This window comes from Polypterus senegalus, chromosome 4 (assembly GCF_016835505.1).
Source record: "Polypterus senegalus isolate Bchr_013 chromosome 4, ASM1683550v1, whole genome shotgun sequence".
NCBI lineage: Eukaryota > Metazoa > Chordata > Cladistia > Polypteriformes > Polypteridae > Polypterus > Polypterus senegalus.
In genome coordinates, this window is record NC_053157.1 from 180,516,171 (window position 1) to 180,534,213 (window position 18,043).

The window sequence follows — 18,043 nt, forward strand, 5'->3', positions numbered from 1 at the left end:
TGTCCTAATGTTTTCACATGACTGTATATCACGATTGTGATCATAGACTTGAAAAATACTGAAGTTATCTTTTAAACATACTTTTCCATGACAATTATGCCATATTTTATTATCTAAGTACAAAGCCATTTTGGTGGATTTTGATTTGTCTGTTTTAAACAGCTAAATAAAACTGTATGACGTTAATCAAAAATAAAGTGATAAAATAATCATATTAAGTTGAAAGAAATGAAGGTACATACTTGTTGTATCAATTTTCTTGACTAAGCCCCTTCCTTTGGCATGAAAAGGCACGCCAGCGGTTTTCTTAAGCTGCTGAGCAGTTTCTGTTGCTGCAAAAAAAGACAAGAGGTGTGAGTGAATTGTTTTATTGAATTTCACTTTAGATTGGATTACCATTGTGCAAAGGTAAAAATACCATTGAATACATTACTGTTTTAAGCCACATAATTTAAAAGAATATACTTTTTAAAAAGAACAGTTTTGGATACAACACAGATGCCAACTTTAAACTGTTTAAGAAGAAAGTGAATCACAAGAACTGTGTCTTGACTGTTAAAAAAACCCTGCAGAAGTACATTTCTAAATATTTTGCATGGAGCAAGTTTGCACAATTATATAACAATGCCACATTACAACCCTGGCATAAGGTTTACAATTTTTTTTACATTCAGTTTAGAGTAGCCAGTTTAGCCAAGTGCATAGCTGAGTGTGTCCTACAAGGGCAGCTTACTGCCTTTCACTTGGTCTAGAAGACTCAGGCTCTGGCCACTGTATGGATTACAGAACTGATGAATGACACAATAAAGTCACTCAGTGAGCCTAAATTACGGCCACCTGCACCCCTTTAATCTTTCAAAAACATATTTGTGTTTGGTATTTACCTGTGTTGGTAAATGCTCACAATTTGCCAATAATTTTACCTTTCCGATAATCATAAGCTACATTTTTTTTAAACTTTCACATCATTTGGATTTATATTACCAATGGTGACTTCTGTATTTTTTTTACTCAAAACAATGTAATTTCTAATGTGACCTCAGTGAGGAAGATGTTGGATGTTGTTCTTGCCAATTAAAAATGAGACATGTAATTTGAATATTGTTGAATAAAGGAGCAAAATGCAAATCTACTGTAAGTAAGTTTTATCTACATTATGGATGCTCCGATCAGGTATTTTTATGGCCGATACCAATCACAGATTTCATATTACCCGATCAGCCAGCTCAAATTACATTTTTTTTTCCTTTATTCCTTTAAAAAACTTCTCCTGCATACCCAGACAAACAGAATTTTATGTCCTATATTAAAATGTATTTTTATAATTAAACTACAGATCACAGGTGTTCACTGTTCATTTATATTAACAAAATTAAATTATGTAGGCTTATTGTTTAGTAAAAACTGAAAAAAATAAAATAATAATAGTAAAATAAAAAATTTAAAACAAATATCCTTAAAAGACATACTTTAATAAACTATGCACAAAAATATTTATCCATAAAAAACATCATTTAAAGAAAGTAAAATGCTTCTTATAATTACAAGGTTTCATATTATTTAGTTTTTCTGTAATGTACATACCTGAAATAAGGCTTAATTAAAAACAGTAGTTTTCATTATTTCTCTAACACCAAAAATATAAACATATTCTCACAAAATCAATTAATTGATATTGGCAATTAAACTCTCCTTAAAAGTAAATATATATGCACTTCATGTTTTAATCATTTTAAATCATTAATTGCACTACAGCTTTTTGCTCTTAAAATATACAATTACTATATTTATATATATGTTTTTTCTTCAGTGTATCAACTAGACATTTGTAATTCTTGAGGTGTAATTATAAATTACCATTTTAATTATGTAGTACTTGATTTTTACCAAAACATTTGCTGTATGACACACAGCAACAAATAACAAAAACAGTACAAATCTTTAAATAAAACCCATTTGTTTACTAAGCAGCAATTTCACATTCATCTTTATCTTTTCCAATTAAAAGTGTAAACTGCTGCATTTTAAACAAGCATGCTGTCCAAACTCAAGTTGAGCCCGTTTTAATATAAAGAACAAAATAAAGGTCCGAACTCCTTAAAGTAGCTTTTCTTGCCATTTGTCTAGTTGCACAGGACAACCTCTCTGATTAGTTTTTTTTCTCCGTTTATTACTCCACTTTATTTAATGTAAAGGCTAATATACTAATGGACTCTTGTTCACTGATAAAACAACCTTCCACTAGCTGCTCTTTTTTACACTGTAGTAGCACTACAACTAAATTACCATAAAGCTTACAAAAGCAGGGGCTAAAAATTCAGTTTTGTGATCAGTCTTTTTATAATTGCCGATCTAGTCTTTTTTAGTGAAAATTGTCCAATCTCAATCGGCAGCTGATTGATCGGAGCATCCTTAACACAGCAAATAATTAAGGACATAAATATATAATTTTCTAAAATTATTCCCTTCAATGCTTAACTATGATGAGAAACCTAGTCTACAATAAAGAAAAAAGATCTCTCTCCCAATCTTACAAAAATCAACTACAGAAGCCAAAGTAAATAGCTTAAAGAATATTTTGTTTAGAAATAGAATAATGTTGGATCAATGAAAATATGTAATTTTATATTAAAAGTATTTATATTTGTGTATTTACTGTAAATTGTTTATTGTGACCTCTAAACAAATGACCACTATTAACAATAACTGATTTGGTTTTGGGAAAGTACCTTCAAAACTAAACTGAAACTACTTTATTTAAGTCATTGGATCAAACACTTTCTCACATAATAGACTGAGGGTGTTTGCAGAGGCCACTAAAAATTGCATTGGCAACACTGAAACAGATTTCCGAAATGGTGATTTTAAATCAATTAAAATGTCAAAAAAAAAAAAAAGACTGGAAATATGGTATGTTACTTTTCCTTTGATTCACTGGCAATGAAGTGATGTTTGATTGACTCATAACTTACCTAACAGCCAAGGTCACAAGATCAGATGAATTTTGTTCAGTCTATTTGAGAACCGATACAGATTGATCTTGGTTGACTATATTTAACTTGTGAATTATTTCCCTATTTTCTAAATCTTAGCTACAATTTTTATCACGCTAGCAAGTAAACCCATATCTTTCATTCACACTAACGCTTCTGATTATAAAAAAAAAAGGAGTTTCACAAATGAGGAGACTCTGTAGTTCATCCAACATATTTACACTGTAGTTCATCCAACATATTTAGACAGCCAATAAATAACTTTGTTGTCCCAACATCTCATCCTGGTACTTCTGAAAGTTTTTTTGCTCCAAGTACATGTTTCAGAATTTTTTCCATATTCCCAATGCCTGCACATGCAATAACTCCAGGGTATTGGAAGCAACTTTTTCAATGTTAACAAATCAACAACATGAGTCATGTTTTGCAGGCCAAAAGAAAGGTTCATGATTTATACAGTCCTGCTTTAAACTATGGTATGAAATTTTACTCTGTTCAGTATTACTTCACATGATAAAGAATTAAAGCTTAACAAAACGCACATACACCTACTCCAACAGTATGATTTTCATAAACTTACATTTCTGTAAAAGTTCTGCTCTAAGAGTTGCACTTTTAGGCTTCCTCTTCAGCTGAAAGTGTTTCACTGGTGGAGTAAGGGGTCCAACAAGAGCAGTCAGAGCATTTTTATTTAGGTACTGACACTCCAATGGCAACATAGCGGAAGCCTCACATTCACTAACTGCAAAATAAAAAGAGAAAGGTTTTTGAGTCATATACAGTACTTATCTTCTGATGCTTAATAAAATATGAATAACAAAAACATTAAAATACTACTACAACTAACATATTTCTTCATTAAATTAAAAAAACAAACAAACAAAAAAGCACTGCTTATTTATTATAAGTAACAAGTGTCAGCAAAATAGGAATTCAGGACTTAAAAAGGTACCTATAGTGCCATTCAGCTTGTTCTACATATTCATAAATCTCTGTGGGAAGAAACAGTTCCTAGCATTAGTGCAATATTTACTTCTAATTGGCTCTGCTTTGTCTCCAGTTTATACTAAAAGAGAGCAATCATCCAACTAACTTCAAAAATGTAAATACTTTCATCATGTCACACTACAGGATGTGACAAAGCTCATAGCAGTAAGATTGTACTTGCCATTCTCCAACAGTTCAGAGAAATAAGAGGAGCTTGAAGATGACAACTGAAAGGGTCAAATAGTAATAAGGCATATAGAAGAGTGCATTCAGGAGGTTGTAATGGAAATGTTCAAAGATTGTTGATCACACTATTTTCAATCTTTCTCGCTTAAGGTTTCATGCAATTCTCACTCATATTCTGAAAAATTGAAATGCCAAGCAAGCACAACACTGCAACTACAATACTTGATTACTAACATGCCAGTTTTTCATAGCATGAAAATTTTAACATTGTTTCTTAATACTGATAAAATGCCTTATGTTAATTAACAACTAAGAGAAAAAAAAATCTGTGAACTTTTTTTTACTTCTCCATTACTTTTTCCCCATTTGTATATAAACCTCCACTGTTCGAACACATGAATTTATGTATTCTTTGGGGCACAGAATGCACTGTTAAAATATTATAAGGGCTTACAGCTCACATGTTCTTCCTTGCAAGAAACACTCTGAACAGATTTAAAGGACCATCTGACAGAGTACAAATGTACTGCATTAGGCTAATTTTGGGCTACTACAGTATACTCATTTATAATACGTGTCCATCAAGCACTGGTGGTCGATATTAATTTGTTCTATAAACAAAGTTAATGCAACATAAGACAAAAACAACTGCTATTTCATATTTAAAGTGATTGAATAAAGATTTATTCTTGTAAAGTAAGATTAAAATCTTATACACCACATCACTAAGAAAGGATATTTCTTCAAGAACATAACCATTCTTATACTAACTTCCATCAAGTTTTAGGAAGTAATATACAAAACAAAAATGCAATCATGGAAATACATCTTGTATAGTTTATAGTTACATGTGTTGTACTCACATCAGCAATTTTTTTACATTAGACAATGGGAATTGATGCATTCAAAAATCAACATAATTTTTACTTTATCACCTTTCTCTCGGAGTTCTCCTAAAATGTCCTGCACATTTGGGTTTTGTTCCTCCAAGTCTAGATTGAGTGCACCTGTCTCTGGAAAGGATTTTAGAATGTCGGCCACCATCAATACCCAAGGTTCCGAATCCAAGGTTGCAAGCTGAATAATCTCAGATAATGCATCCTTCATCTATAAAATAGGGAAAAGACAAGGTTTAAATGTACAAAGATAGATGAAAATAGTAATTACTTTTATAAAATTAACTGATCAGGGTCTAAAATTTTGTTTTCATGAGGAAACAAAACTGTAGCTGACCGATGCCGCCAATATTCACACCATCGAAAAGACAGTAATTTGTTTATTTTTTCAGGCGGAGATTCCAGGGATGCACCCAGCCTTGGCCCAACCCGCACACACTCACAAGCAGAGACAAATGTGACCGGTAATAAAACAGCAATTAAAGAATGGATTAAACAATAATAAATTAAAACAACCACTCCAGTTCCCTCTTTCGGCGATGTACAATAAACACGAATTCGACAATAACAAACCATTAACAAAAATCACACACTATGAAGTTCTTGAAAAAGGCAACTGATGAAATGAAGTGACGTTAGATAGTCCAGTGATTCGCACGCTGTTTATGAATGTAAAGGTCAGTCCTACCGGTATTTCCTGATGAGATGATGGCGTATGAATGGGATCAGGAGCACTCCTTTCTTTGCAAGACGACAACAAATCCTCAAACAGCCTTCATGCAGCAGGAAGACACCAGACAGTTCATATACTCAAAACAGCAGACGATCCAGGACAAAACAGGAATCCACAAGTATCAAAATGGAAGGCAAACAGACAGGCAACTCCAGACATGAAACACAAAAGACTTCTTTCCCCATTTTAAGCCTTTTGGCCTTCTTGTACCCAACAGCCCCCGCATCCAAGTTTCAAACACTGCTACAAAACATAACATCCTATATGAAGGAATTTTACAGAATCTGGGAAAAGGGAGCTCACTGTAAAAATAATAGTATATGATTATTATAGATAGGTATTATAGATCACCATATGATTTCTGTGATACAAAAGACAAAGAATTGACACACAAACACAGATTCGGATGTAAACAATGCGATGCGCAGAATTTGGAGATATGATGGAGAACTTGGAGCTTATTATAAAATTTCTGACCATGTTAAACACTTTCAATAATCTCTACTTGTCTCATCTGGATAATATGCTCACATTTGGTGTTCTCTTATTGAACTTAAATTTTTTTTTCTTGTCATGCTTCTGTGTGTTTGTGTTCATATGTATAGATTATTGGCACAAAGATTAGCTAGTTGTGAGGACTTTTCTTTTTTTTCAAAAAAAAGAAAAACTTTATTTCACTTATTTTTTTCATTAATTTCATTTATGCCCTGAACATCTTGCCGTTACTAAATATGTGAGTATGCGTTTTGTGCTATTCCCATAAAAACAATAAAGAAAAAATTAAAAAGTGCAAAAGGCACTTTTTCTATTGTTTTTCATCTTAGTTTATGAGTTGCAGAATGACTGACTGACAAAAACATCCCTTCACATGTTGGAGAAAGGATCTATCTTTTAATATTTCAGAAAAGGAGTGGAATGCAGCCATGCACAGAATATACTCTAGTTCCATATGTGCAAAGCATGCAATCATTTAACTCAACCTTTTATTCAGTGTATTTATCTCATTTAAAATTGTCCAAGATGTTTCCAGGGCAAAATCCAACTTGCGAATTTTGCAATCAAGCCCAAGCCCCAGCCTCACTGGGCCACATGTTTTGGGAGTGGACCAAACTAACAACATTTTGGACAAAAATATCTGAATGCCTATCAGACAGCCTTGGTGTCATAATCACTCCTAATCCATTAACAGCTGTGTTTGGTGTACTCCAAGATGGGCTTAAAGTGGAGAAGGACAATCAACTGTAATTTCCTTTACCTCACTACCAGCACATAGACTTGTCTTGCTCAACTGGAAGAATCCCACCCCACCACTCTTAAGTCACTGGGTAACTGATGTTCTATACTGTATGAAACTGGCAAAAAAAAAATCAAATTCTTGCTTAGAGAATCTGCTCAGAACGTTTTTAAAATATGGCAAGATCTAATCAATAACATTTTAGAATAAACTTCCATTTCAGGGACAAGGACACACTTTATTTCTTGTTTGCTTTTATAGAATAGTTTTGGTTGTAGGCTCTCCTCTCTTCCTTTTGTGTGGGGGTTGAATTTTGCTTTGTTAAGTTTGACTTCATTGTATGGAATGTTATCTGCTTCTAATTAAAATCAATTAAAAAAAGCAATATTACATAGTCTAAACTGATTAAATAACCAAAATCTACAATAACAAAAACCCAGAAAAAAGGAAAAAATAAACAGATTTTCATTATCTTAATATGCATACACACTAAATATGTTCTCTGGCATTTTGAATGGCAGAAGAGCTAATACTTAATCAGTTCTATTAAAACCAGAATCCAAGCATCACACATAAACAATGGTTATTCAGAATACTTTCATTCAGAAAATACTTCACACTTCAGTACTTTTAATGCTTGTTTAGTAACAATACTTTTTAAATCCTATTTGTCAAAAGTCACTTTGTCAAGTATTTTACATTTTCTGTTGTGAGATTTATTTGCATTTATATATTTAGACAACATTAGCTAATAACATTTAATGAAGAGAACTTCATAGAACAGGGGAATCACAGTGGCACAGTAGTAGCACTATTGCCTCAAAGTAAGAAGATCAGAGTTTATGTCATGTCTCAGGTCCTCCCTGTCTGGATTTTGCATGTTTCCTCTGTGTCTGCATGGGTTTCCTCCCACTGCACAAAGACATACAGGTTAGGTGGTAACTCTGGTGACGCTAAATTGGCTCAGATGTGTGTGTGTGTCTTCACCATGTGATGGAGTGGCACCCTGTCTGGTGTTTGTTCCTGCCTTATGCCCTATGCAGGCAGGGACAGGCTCCAGCCCACCCCCCCGATCCATCTCTAGATTAAGTGGTTCAGAAAAATAACACTTATCTGTCATCTGGATTTACTTTCAATATTTCAGAATTCCTTGAAGAAAAGTCTATAGTTTTGTTAGCACAGTGTGTTGACTAAGTAATCTGACATTTGCAATTGCTTAAACCTTTGGACTCCAAGATTAGTCCTATAAGGACTGGTTTATACTTCATGCTCAGAACGCATATGCACATGCATCATGGCTGCCATGGCTTTGGAGCATTCATTTGACTCATCCTCTGAGCACGTCCTCAGAAATTAACGTGGCACATGTACAGTGTGCTCAAGATGGAACATGACATCAGAGTCTTTGTTTACTATCAACGTGTGACAGCAAGCCATTCTGCGGATCCTACTTGATCAATGCGCATGCTTCGATGTTTGATGAATGGTTCAATGTGCAGAAACGAATCAACAAACTTAAATGTTAACATACAAATGTATTCATGGTGGTTTCCTTCATCTATTTCAATTGCAATGGCAGCAGCAGGCAGCCACACAGAACACATTCAATTTATGATATTCCAGCTCTCTGACATTTACAATCCGTAGATTTATACTTGATATCACTTTCATAATGACATGTATTAAAGAATGTATGTTACATTTTACAGATAAATCATTAACTTAATTTAAATAATTAATACTTTTAATAATTTCACATGTGGGGGTAGAACAGTGGCAGAGTGCACTGCTGCCTTGCAGGAGGGAGTCATGCCCCTGGTGTTCCCTGCCTGGAATGTGCATGTTTTCCTGGCAGGTTTTCCCAGTGTGCTCCATTTTCCTTTCAAGGAAATTCAAGTTTGGAGATTTGGTGATGCTAAAATCACACCAGTGTATGTGAGTGGTTACATTCACCTTGCAATGAGCTGATGCCCTATCCAGGGATTGTTTCTGCCTCGTGCCTGATGCTTGCTGGAATGGGCACATCCCTGGATTGCTGGATGTAATCATTAAACACCCATCCTTTTCAGAGAAATTGTGGCAAGGTGTCCTGGGAATTTAATGGATGTTTTGGGAAATTCACAACACAGCAAAAGGATTGTTGTTTTCTCACCATGATGATACATTTGCCACCTGGTAGAGTCCTCCAGATTTACATAAAGTATGAGCACAAGTATAAACAGCACACTGCTTAAGTAGCCGTAGTATCCATAGGCGAATACATCTCATTGCGTAAAGTATAAACCTGGCCTAACAGTACTTGCCTAAGTAACAATTTTTTTTTTTAATTTAAAAATAAATCTGCTTTGCTTCTATTAGTTTCTAATGTATATAACCTTACAAACTATTGCACCATTTTGAATGATAAAACACCAGAACTGGCAATAAAGAATAACCAATCATTTAATTTTCAAAATCTACTTTTTTCCATTTGTTACTGGAACACATCCCAGGCAGGAAATAAGTCCTTCACAGTACTCCATTCATACTCATTCACTCTTGAGTAATTGGAGAGGACAAATTATTATATTAAAATTATTTAAACAAGTAAATCATTAGGATATCTTATTTTATGTCCCTTTTTAATTACTTTTGTGCACTACAAAAAAATATTAAAAAATCACAGAAAAAAAAACAAAGACTGGCTCTCCATTTGCAGATACAAAACGCATCAAGAACAAGCTGGATTCAAGTGCTAAAGAGAATAATAATAAGAAAAAAAAAATCATGATGAATTTGCAATGTTTGACTCTGGCTTGTGTCGTCTCCAAAAAAAAGTATTTTAATGAATAAGATGGCAGCCTAACTTGACCAATTAAAGTTGTATAACCTATAGAATACAAATCATCAGATAATGTTTTGCATTAACACACTAAGATAAGGTTTTAAACTCCGCCATCTTAGACTGCAGTTGCAATATGAAAATTAGATTTTTCAACTAATATGTAAACAGAGTGAAAAATGTTACATTTTCAGACTGACACAATGAAGCACTAATAGCATAAGTACAGACTGAAAATTTTGTTTAAATTATTTCATGTGATTTTTTTTATATTTTTGGGTACTAATTACAAAAATGCAAATTATTTTTCTCCATCACATAACTTTTTTCACAAAAAACATTTTTTGACCCAGTCTTGACTCAGCAGGAGATACTGTTAATGAAAGAATCAGAATAACATATGTAGAGTTAATTACACTATGGAAGGCAGATTTATGTGTACACGTTTGTGTGCCATATCTCATGTTAGATGTATAAGAGCCTTAAAGTGTAACTGATAATATAGTTCATTCAAGCTGGCAAGAAATTACAATTTTTATACCAAATAATGACAATTCCAGCGTGTAATTAGGTCCTATATTATATAATGCATTAGGTATCCTGCAACATCACAAAATGGACAAGAAAACAGTCACTGTAGTTTACTCTAAGTTTTATAAAATGTAATTAGATGGGATGTCTAACAAAAATCAACTTTTATGAATGTGACCAAAGAAAATATTTACAATATATATGATTTTTCTGAGCCTAGTATGTGACTGTAATTATAATGCAAACTATGTGGCTTTTTTGGTATTCATAAACCATCTTCACAATTAGGCTCACAAAGGCTGGACCCTTGTGCAAGCATTTGGAAAATGCAGCTTGAATCAGAAAAATGCAAAGTACTATTAAAAGGCAAAATGATCATCTATTGTAAATAAAGTACAAAATGGGTAATACTAAATTACCTTACCGGAAACAACCTCTAAAAGATTCAGAGATTTATTTAGGTACAATCTTCTCATTGTCTAAATAATTTGCAGAAACAATTAAAACAACACAAATTGTTACGGTACAGTGTAAAAACTGTTGAATAAAAATCAAGAGACATCATTCTCAGAATGTATTTAGAAATAGTAAGACCACATCAGGAGTAATGTGTAAAGTTCTGGTCACTATACTACAATAAAAACACATCCACAGGACTAAAGGGTATGTCCTGCTTTGACAGCTTAAGTGAATTAACTTCAGGCTTAAGCAGAAAGTGCTCCATGAGAACCTAACTGAGGTCTTCAGGCTTCTCAAAAACATATATAAAGTTGATCCAGCAAGCCTTTTTCAATTCAACTGTGACCATGAACTTAAAAGGACACCACGATAAAACAAGTGGAAGTCTACAGTATTTAGATTGACATTAGGAAACATTTCTTTACACAGTCATGGAAATCAAGGACAAACTACCAAGTTATGTAACTCAAATGGAAAATTCATTGAGGTGACTGAGCTACTACCTAATCAAACAAGGTAGATGGACTAAATGGCCCCTTCTAATCCGTCAATCGCCTTTTGTTTTTTCCTGTCCATGAAAACCAAGGAACAAAACAAATCATGGAACAGGGCCAAATTATAGACACATATTCACACCCACACTCATTCATATCAGGCTAATTTAGAGTCATTAATTAACCTAAAGGATACACTAGAAGCTATACATGACAATACAGCAAGAGCACTGGTATACCCAGAAATAACCTAGGCAATAAGAAAATGTAAATGGGAAGAAAATGTAAACTCTAACCAGGTGTTGGCTAAGCTAGGATTTAAAGCCCAGATCCAATGGTTATTAATTTTTATTTTTTTTAAAGAAATGAGCACATTTACCATTTTTTATGCAGCCCTCATTCTAAATGTACTATATATTTGCATCATAAATGTTTGCAGCTTTAGAAAATTTTCAAATTAATGAACAAACCCAAATCTCTAATCTTAGGCACTTTTTGTTAAGTGCCTTTAAAAGTAGTTAAGATTAGGTTGGGCAATGTCAAGCTGATAGTTGGCAACGCTGTGGTAAACGCATAGTAAATAAAATCAGTAATTTTCAACTAGTGTAAATGTTGTTCAATTAAAGTAGCTATTTTGCCATTTAAAATGCAGACATCACCTGAATGAATACTTGCTTAATATTATCAGACCTAAAATCTTCTGAGTAATACAAAAAAATAATTCATCATTTCTACTGGCTACATACAGGAAACTTGAACATATTTTGGTTTAAAAAACTATTAGAAAGAAGCAGCAGCAACACAACCACTTTAAAAAAGATCTCTGACAAATAATTATGGGGATAGGAACGAAATAAGTAATTTTTTTAGTGGCACCTAGGTTTAAAACACATCCAATAGGTCTGTGAATGAAGGCACGTTATCTGCAACTGTAAAGGACAAGATCAGTTATTACGATTCATTTTTACATGCCACCACCAAACTAAACACGCAAGTAGTGTTTAGTAGTAGTAGTAGTAAAAGCAGTGTCTATATTTATAAAGGTATAAGAATTGCCGTAAGGGGTGATGGGACAGCAAACACACTTTTTTTTTTTAATATAAATCACATGTGATGTTATGATAAAGTATTCACATAGGTTGAAAATTTCGCATAAATCTTTTTTCATTTTGCCTGTTCTTTTATAGTAGACTTACAACTATAATGCAAAATAACTGCACAGACTGGTTACTTCCCTAAAGCCACATTCAGATTCTCAAAAAATGGTAGCTGACCTTGAAGGACAGAAGACTATTAAATCATCGCCTTTCCAGAATGCCATTACCTAAAAGAATGAAAAAAGTGGTAAAGAACTTTAGTTCCAAAAGTTCTTTAGTAGTTTAAGATTTTTTAAATACATTTCTTTATTTGAAGCCAGTTATTACTGTTTTCATTTTTTTTTAACAGACATCTAGAAATTAGAAACTGGTTATGCTAGATTTTTATTGAACAAAGCAGGAATTTACTGTAAATGTGTTAGATGGGTAAGAATTAATTCTTTTCCTTTTAAATACATGTTTTAATGTTTTACTATTCTGGTTATTGAGACAATTACTAACAAAGCAGCTGCTCCTTTCAGAGTCATTTGTACTGGTGTCTACTCTGTTCAACATTAATTGTCTGTATTCACGTAAAATTAAGAAAAAAACTCAGCCTAAATTGGGAATAAAAAAAGCATTTAATGATACAGAAAACATACAAACACTTCAATTTCCTGTAAGTATAACTCTTAACACCATTGCACTTTTCTAAATAAAAAATAAAGGCAATAAAAGAGTCAGCTAATTAAACAATGACATCAATTAAAGGCAACAATGACTGACTAAAAAAACTGGTTGAAACAAAAATCTGCAGCCACTGGGCCATGAAGGACTGAATGTTTGAGAACCATTGGTATTGAGCATGTTCAAGAGTATGAAACTCCAGTGACCCAATAATATGAATCCTTATTTGGTTGGCATCTTCATCCAAGGCAACTTAAATTTAAGATCCAATCGGTTACATTTCTTTTCTTTTTCCCCAATTGGAGCACAGGTTGGTGTAGTGACTTGCTCATGATCACAATGTCAACAGCAGGATTTGAACCCAAAACATCAGGCTTTGAAGTGTTGGCCCAAAGCCTTAACCACTACACTACGCTTACTGCCAGTAATATTTGCCCTTGGTAAAATGAAAACTACAAATATTGCATGATATATTCAATTGACAGATGACACTACAACCGAGGGCCACTGTTTTATGAAATTTCCCAGGCAAAGTCAGGTAACTACAGTACTACATGTATGCTTTACTTTCCAAGAAAGTCAAGAAAATGTAAACCATACAGGTGTATGCGGCAATAAGGTACCAGTTATATTGTTCACAACCTTGCTGTCTGCAGACCACATTACTTTGGTTAAAAAAAAAAAAATTTATGAAGCAAATTAAATAAAAGTTATTAAGTATACAACATAAAAAAATTACTTTGCTCAAAGGCTTGTAAACTGGCATTAAAATCTGTTTGTAATTGTGAGGACAAAAGCCAAGTCAAAGTACTGTATCCCTCATTAACTAAGAAGTCTCTTTAAATGCAACATTTGGTTTCTAATTTAGAGATGTCATACAATAAAATCTAAAGCCACTTTAGCTCAGCAGAAAACAATTTCAAACTCTCTCTAAACAAAACTTGTTTAAAGATCTTTCAATGTGACATGTGCGCATTGTTAGAACCCCTTCTGTTAAAAAATGTTATTTAATCTAAATTCTCTCTTTCTTTACATGACACTTCCAATTATATTTCAGTGTCATTTCATGAAGCCTATTCCAGCAGCTTTGGGCATAAAGTGAGAACCAACACAGGACATGGCAGCAATTCACTGAAGGACTCACTCTTATACTGCATATACCCACACTCACACCCACACAGAGCATATTTATTGTCAACAATTAAGTTTATAAATATTTCTTTAGCAACTGGGTGGAAAACAAGAATACTCAGAAAAACTAAAAGTATACACAGGCAGAATGTACAGACAGATAGTGACTGGGCAAATGATTTGAACATATGATGAGTTACTGCCTTGCACTCTATGCTTACTGGGATAGGTTCCAGCTTCCCTGTAACTCTTCTCGTGATAAAGCAGGGTTAAAAAAAATGATGGATGAATGGATGTTTTACCAAAAGAAACAGCAATGCTAAATGCGGTACTACAGTATAATGTTGCCCCTTATAAGTCAGGGTTACTTTTAAATACACTTACTAACCAAATAATTTGCATTAATAACGTTATGTTACAAATTTCTATTATTCTTATTAGACTTAATGCTAACATTCTGTTAGTTCCCTAACTTTGCCAACAGTGATTCAATATTTTAGCATCCAGAATTTTACATTAGTTATTTATTTTTGAGCAAAATACGCCTTAAAACTAAAGACTTCTAATTCTCAAAACTGACATTTTCAGGTTACAATAACTTATAATCCTTTTTTCAAAAGGACATTTTAAATCAAAGGAAAAAAGTTTACTCACCCGTAATTATGTTTGTTTCAAATTAGATGAACCCAGTATCCATTGCATGCCCTGGCTGTATAAGTCAGCTGTCAGGAAAAAGAACACAAGTCTGTGTCCTTAAGAGCTCTTTTGTAAGAAATGACCAGTTTCATCTTGTTTATATGGTCTTCCACAAAGTGTAAAACTTTTATATTCTAATATAGCTGTTCTGGAAAATCAGATGAATAGGGGGCAAGTAGAAGACAAGATGAGATGCGAGGTTCATCCAAGTTGAAAGTATCTTCACCTTTACAAATGAATAACCCTGCCTTTGTTTAATACCTGTGCTATGCTATGCATCAGCTACACAGCACACCAAAGCCATTCAGCTATAAAAAGGTTATACAGTATTTCAGAAAGTGCTATTTTTATTTTATACACACACACAATTATAGCATTACTGAAGTACAGGAAGATCTGAGATGTTAGTTGGCCACTGCCATGTTATGAACAGAAAACAAGAGGAAACAAAGATTGGGTAAATGCAGTACATATAGGAGGGGTGGAATATTTAATTGGATCTAAAGAGGTGAGGGCAAGTGTTGAGTGAAATGCAAGTAGAAGACTGAGATATACAGCAGATGAGGTAAATAACAGTAATAGTAAAAATAACCGAAGGCAAGCCTATTTTACATTAGCAACATGCACTGTGAACCAAGAACAAGAGTTTCTCCATCAGCATGTCTGAATGAACCACAAATCCACTTGCCCATAAACTTTATACTGAAATGTTAGTTTTGCTTCTAGCCAATACAACATATCTATGGGATTAAAGTAATCTTTACGCAGCTGCACTTTTTTGATTCAGTGTAGGATTATTATAGAAAGCTGCATTATACATTCACTCATCGATATACATATAGATGAGCTGCAGAATGCACATGATGTAGAGAATGTTTGCTAAAAAACCCAATATGCATCATTGACATCAATGCTATGTGAATAGTATTTGCTCACAATGCTATGTGATGTGAATAGTATTTGCTCACAATGTTTATTTATTTTGGGCTCTGATTGCATGGTGCTGCCTCATAGGTCTAGGGATATAGGTCTGAATTTTGTTCCAGCTACTGTCTGAGGGTAGTTTGTGCCCATATACTGTATTTGTAGACTACCTCATGTAACCGGTATCTTTAAATTGGGCCTATAAATGAATGCAAAAAAGTGTGAATGTGCCTTAAATTGCACTTTTCCCCAGCAAAGGTTGGATCTTTCCCAGTGCTGCAAAACGGATAATCTGCTAAAAGTTTATTCTACTGTACAATGGACTTGCATCTCTGTCTAGGCTTAATTTTTGAGTTGTAACTGCTGCTACAGAGGCAGGGTCTGGTTTTCTTTCATCCTGTTACAGGTGAAAACAACTTGATAGAAATGGATACTGTCTATGAATTGTTTTAGTTTTTGAAACTTTAGTTACCTAAAGACCCATACAGATACCTTCAAGCATATGTGTAGTGGAAAGGAAGATTTGTTGAAAAGAATCTTTAAGGAACGCATCATGACTCGATGAAAACATGAAATGTAGGCTGATATGTAACCACACTATGAAACTGGAACTCTAAATTCCTAGTGTCACAGATCTGTTCTGTCTAGAGTCATTCTTCTGTAGACTGTATAGTAATACAGTGTCTTCTACACAACTTTGTAAGTGTTGGTGAATTCCAAATGAATGCAGGCTATAATTTGTAGCTTCCTGATTAAACACTCAGATTACTTTTTATAGAACTTGTCTAACATTCCGAGAACAGAGCCATCTGCTAAGTAAATGATTACAATGTGTAAGAATTATTTAGAGATCATTAAAATACATTAAATAAATTAAGTTGGGGTCCATTTGTGAAACATACAGGCTCACAGTACCTCAATTTATATAAAACGGAGATGGAAAGTCACAATACTACTACTGACTACCAGGTGCAAAAAGAAGCATAGCTGACAAAAACAGCATTTGTGTCTGGGTTTCTTATGGCAGTGAGATGTGTCACTGGTGCTACTTTCTCTTTGATTAAGTCACCACTAGTTATTGTGAAGGGTAGGCATGTTCCAATCAGGTTTTTGTAAGGCTGAAACCGATCACTGATTTCATGTTACATATTTGGCCGATTCTGAATTTTTTCCCCACTTTATCCCTTTCGAAAACTTTTTACACTAAGCATGATCAGATGCACAGAAGCCTTATGTGCTCTATTAAAATGTATTTTTATAATTAAACTATTGATCACAGGTGTTCACTGTTCATTTTTATTAACAAAATTAAATTATGTACGCTTATTGTTCAGTTAAAATAAAATACTAAAACAAACTTTCCTTCAAATACACACTAAAATATGCATCCATAATACATAGTGGTAGTTCCGAGTGTTAACTGGGCAGCGGTAAAGGAGTGTCTTCTCCTTTCACCCGCTGGCATGCCTAGTAACAATGGCTTCTCATAAAAAAAAGTTTTCAGTAGCCCAAGTGTTGCACGCTCTCATCAGCAGTGAAATTAAACTGAATTTGTTTTCAGGCAGTGCAATTGAAATGGACAGTAAAACTGAAAGTGATTCTGATTAATCCAAAAGTGATGCTCGCTTGGTAATTGCATCATCATTATACTTTCTACACTTCTGACTGCATACTTTTAGTGTTTTACATGTTTTACAGTACAAAATAAAAATGTCATTTTTGAGCCAAAAAAAAAAAAAAACTTAACCCTAACTCTTGTTGTTGTTCCACATATTGTTTCCAAGAACTGAACATGTTTAATAATTTCTGTTAATAAACCAGCAAAGTACCGTAGTCTGATTTTTGGCACTATATATGCAAAGTATTTAAAATGTGACTTTTTGATGTCCATACAAACTGTTTTTTTTTTTTACAGATTAACCATTTTTGCATGACGACACTCTGGCTGCATCAGGGTTGATAATACTGGCCTCAGTCTCACCCAGTATTGAATCAAAAAGAAAATCAACAGTACAGCTCATCACTAACATAAAGCCTAATACTTCAATTGCCTCTTGCTCTGTGTTACACAGAAGAATCCACACTGCTAAAACAAGCCTCTATTTGCTGCTTTTTTTTTTTAAAAAAGCAGCAGGAAGTGCTAAATGAGCTACCGTAATACCTTGCAAAAAGGACCACTCCAACTAAATTACCAT

At 33.7% G+C, this 18,043-nt stretch overlaps 1 protein-coding gene across 1 annotated transcript in view; it reads right to left on the minus strand.

Annotated features, from left to right (window-relative positions):
- nelfa (negative elongation factor complex member A) overlaps positions 1-18,043 on the minus strand; it is a 52,143-nt gene that overhangs the window by 23,794 nt on the left and 10,306 nt on the right. The window contains exons 2-4 of the mRNA XM_039751717.1: positions 5,102-5,273; positions 3,574-3,735; positions 243-332 (exon numbers count right to left, since the gene is read on the minus strand). Of these exons, the coding sequence (XP_039607651.1) occupies positions 243-332; positions 3,574-3,735; positions 5,102-5,273 (424 nt within the window). The remainder of the gene's footprint in view (positions 1-242; positions 333-3,573; positions 3,736-5,101; positions 5,274-18,043) is intronic.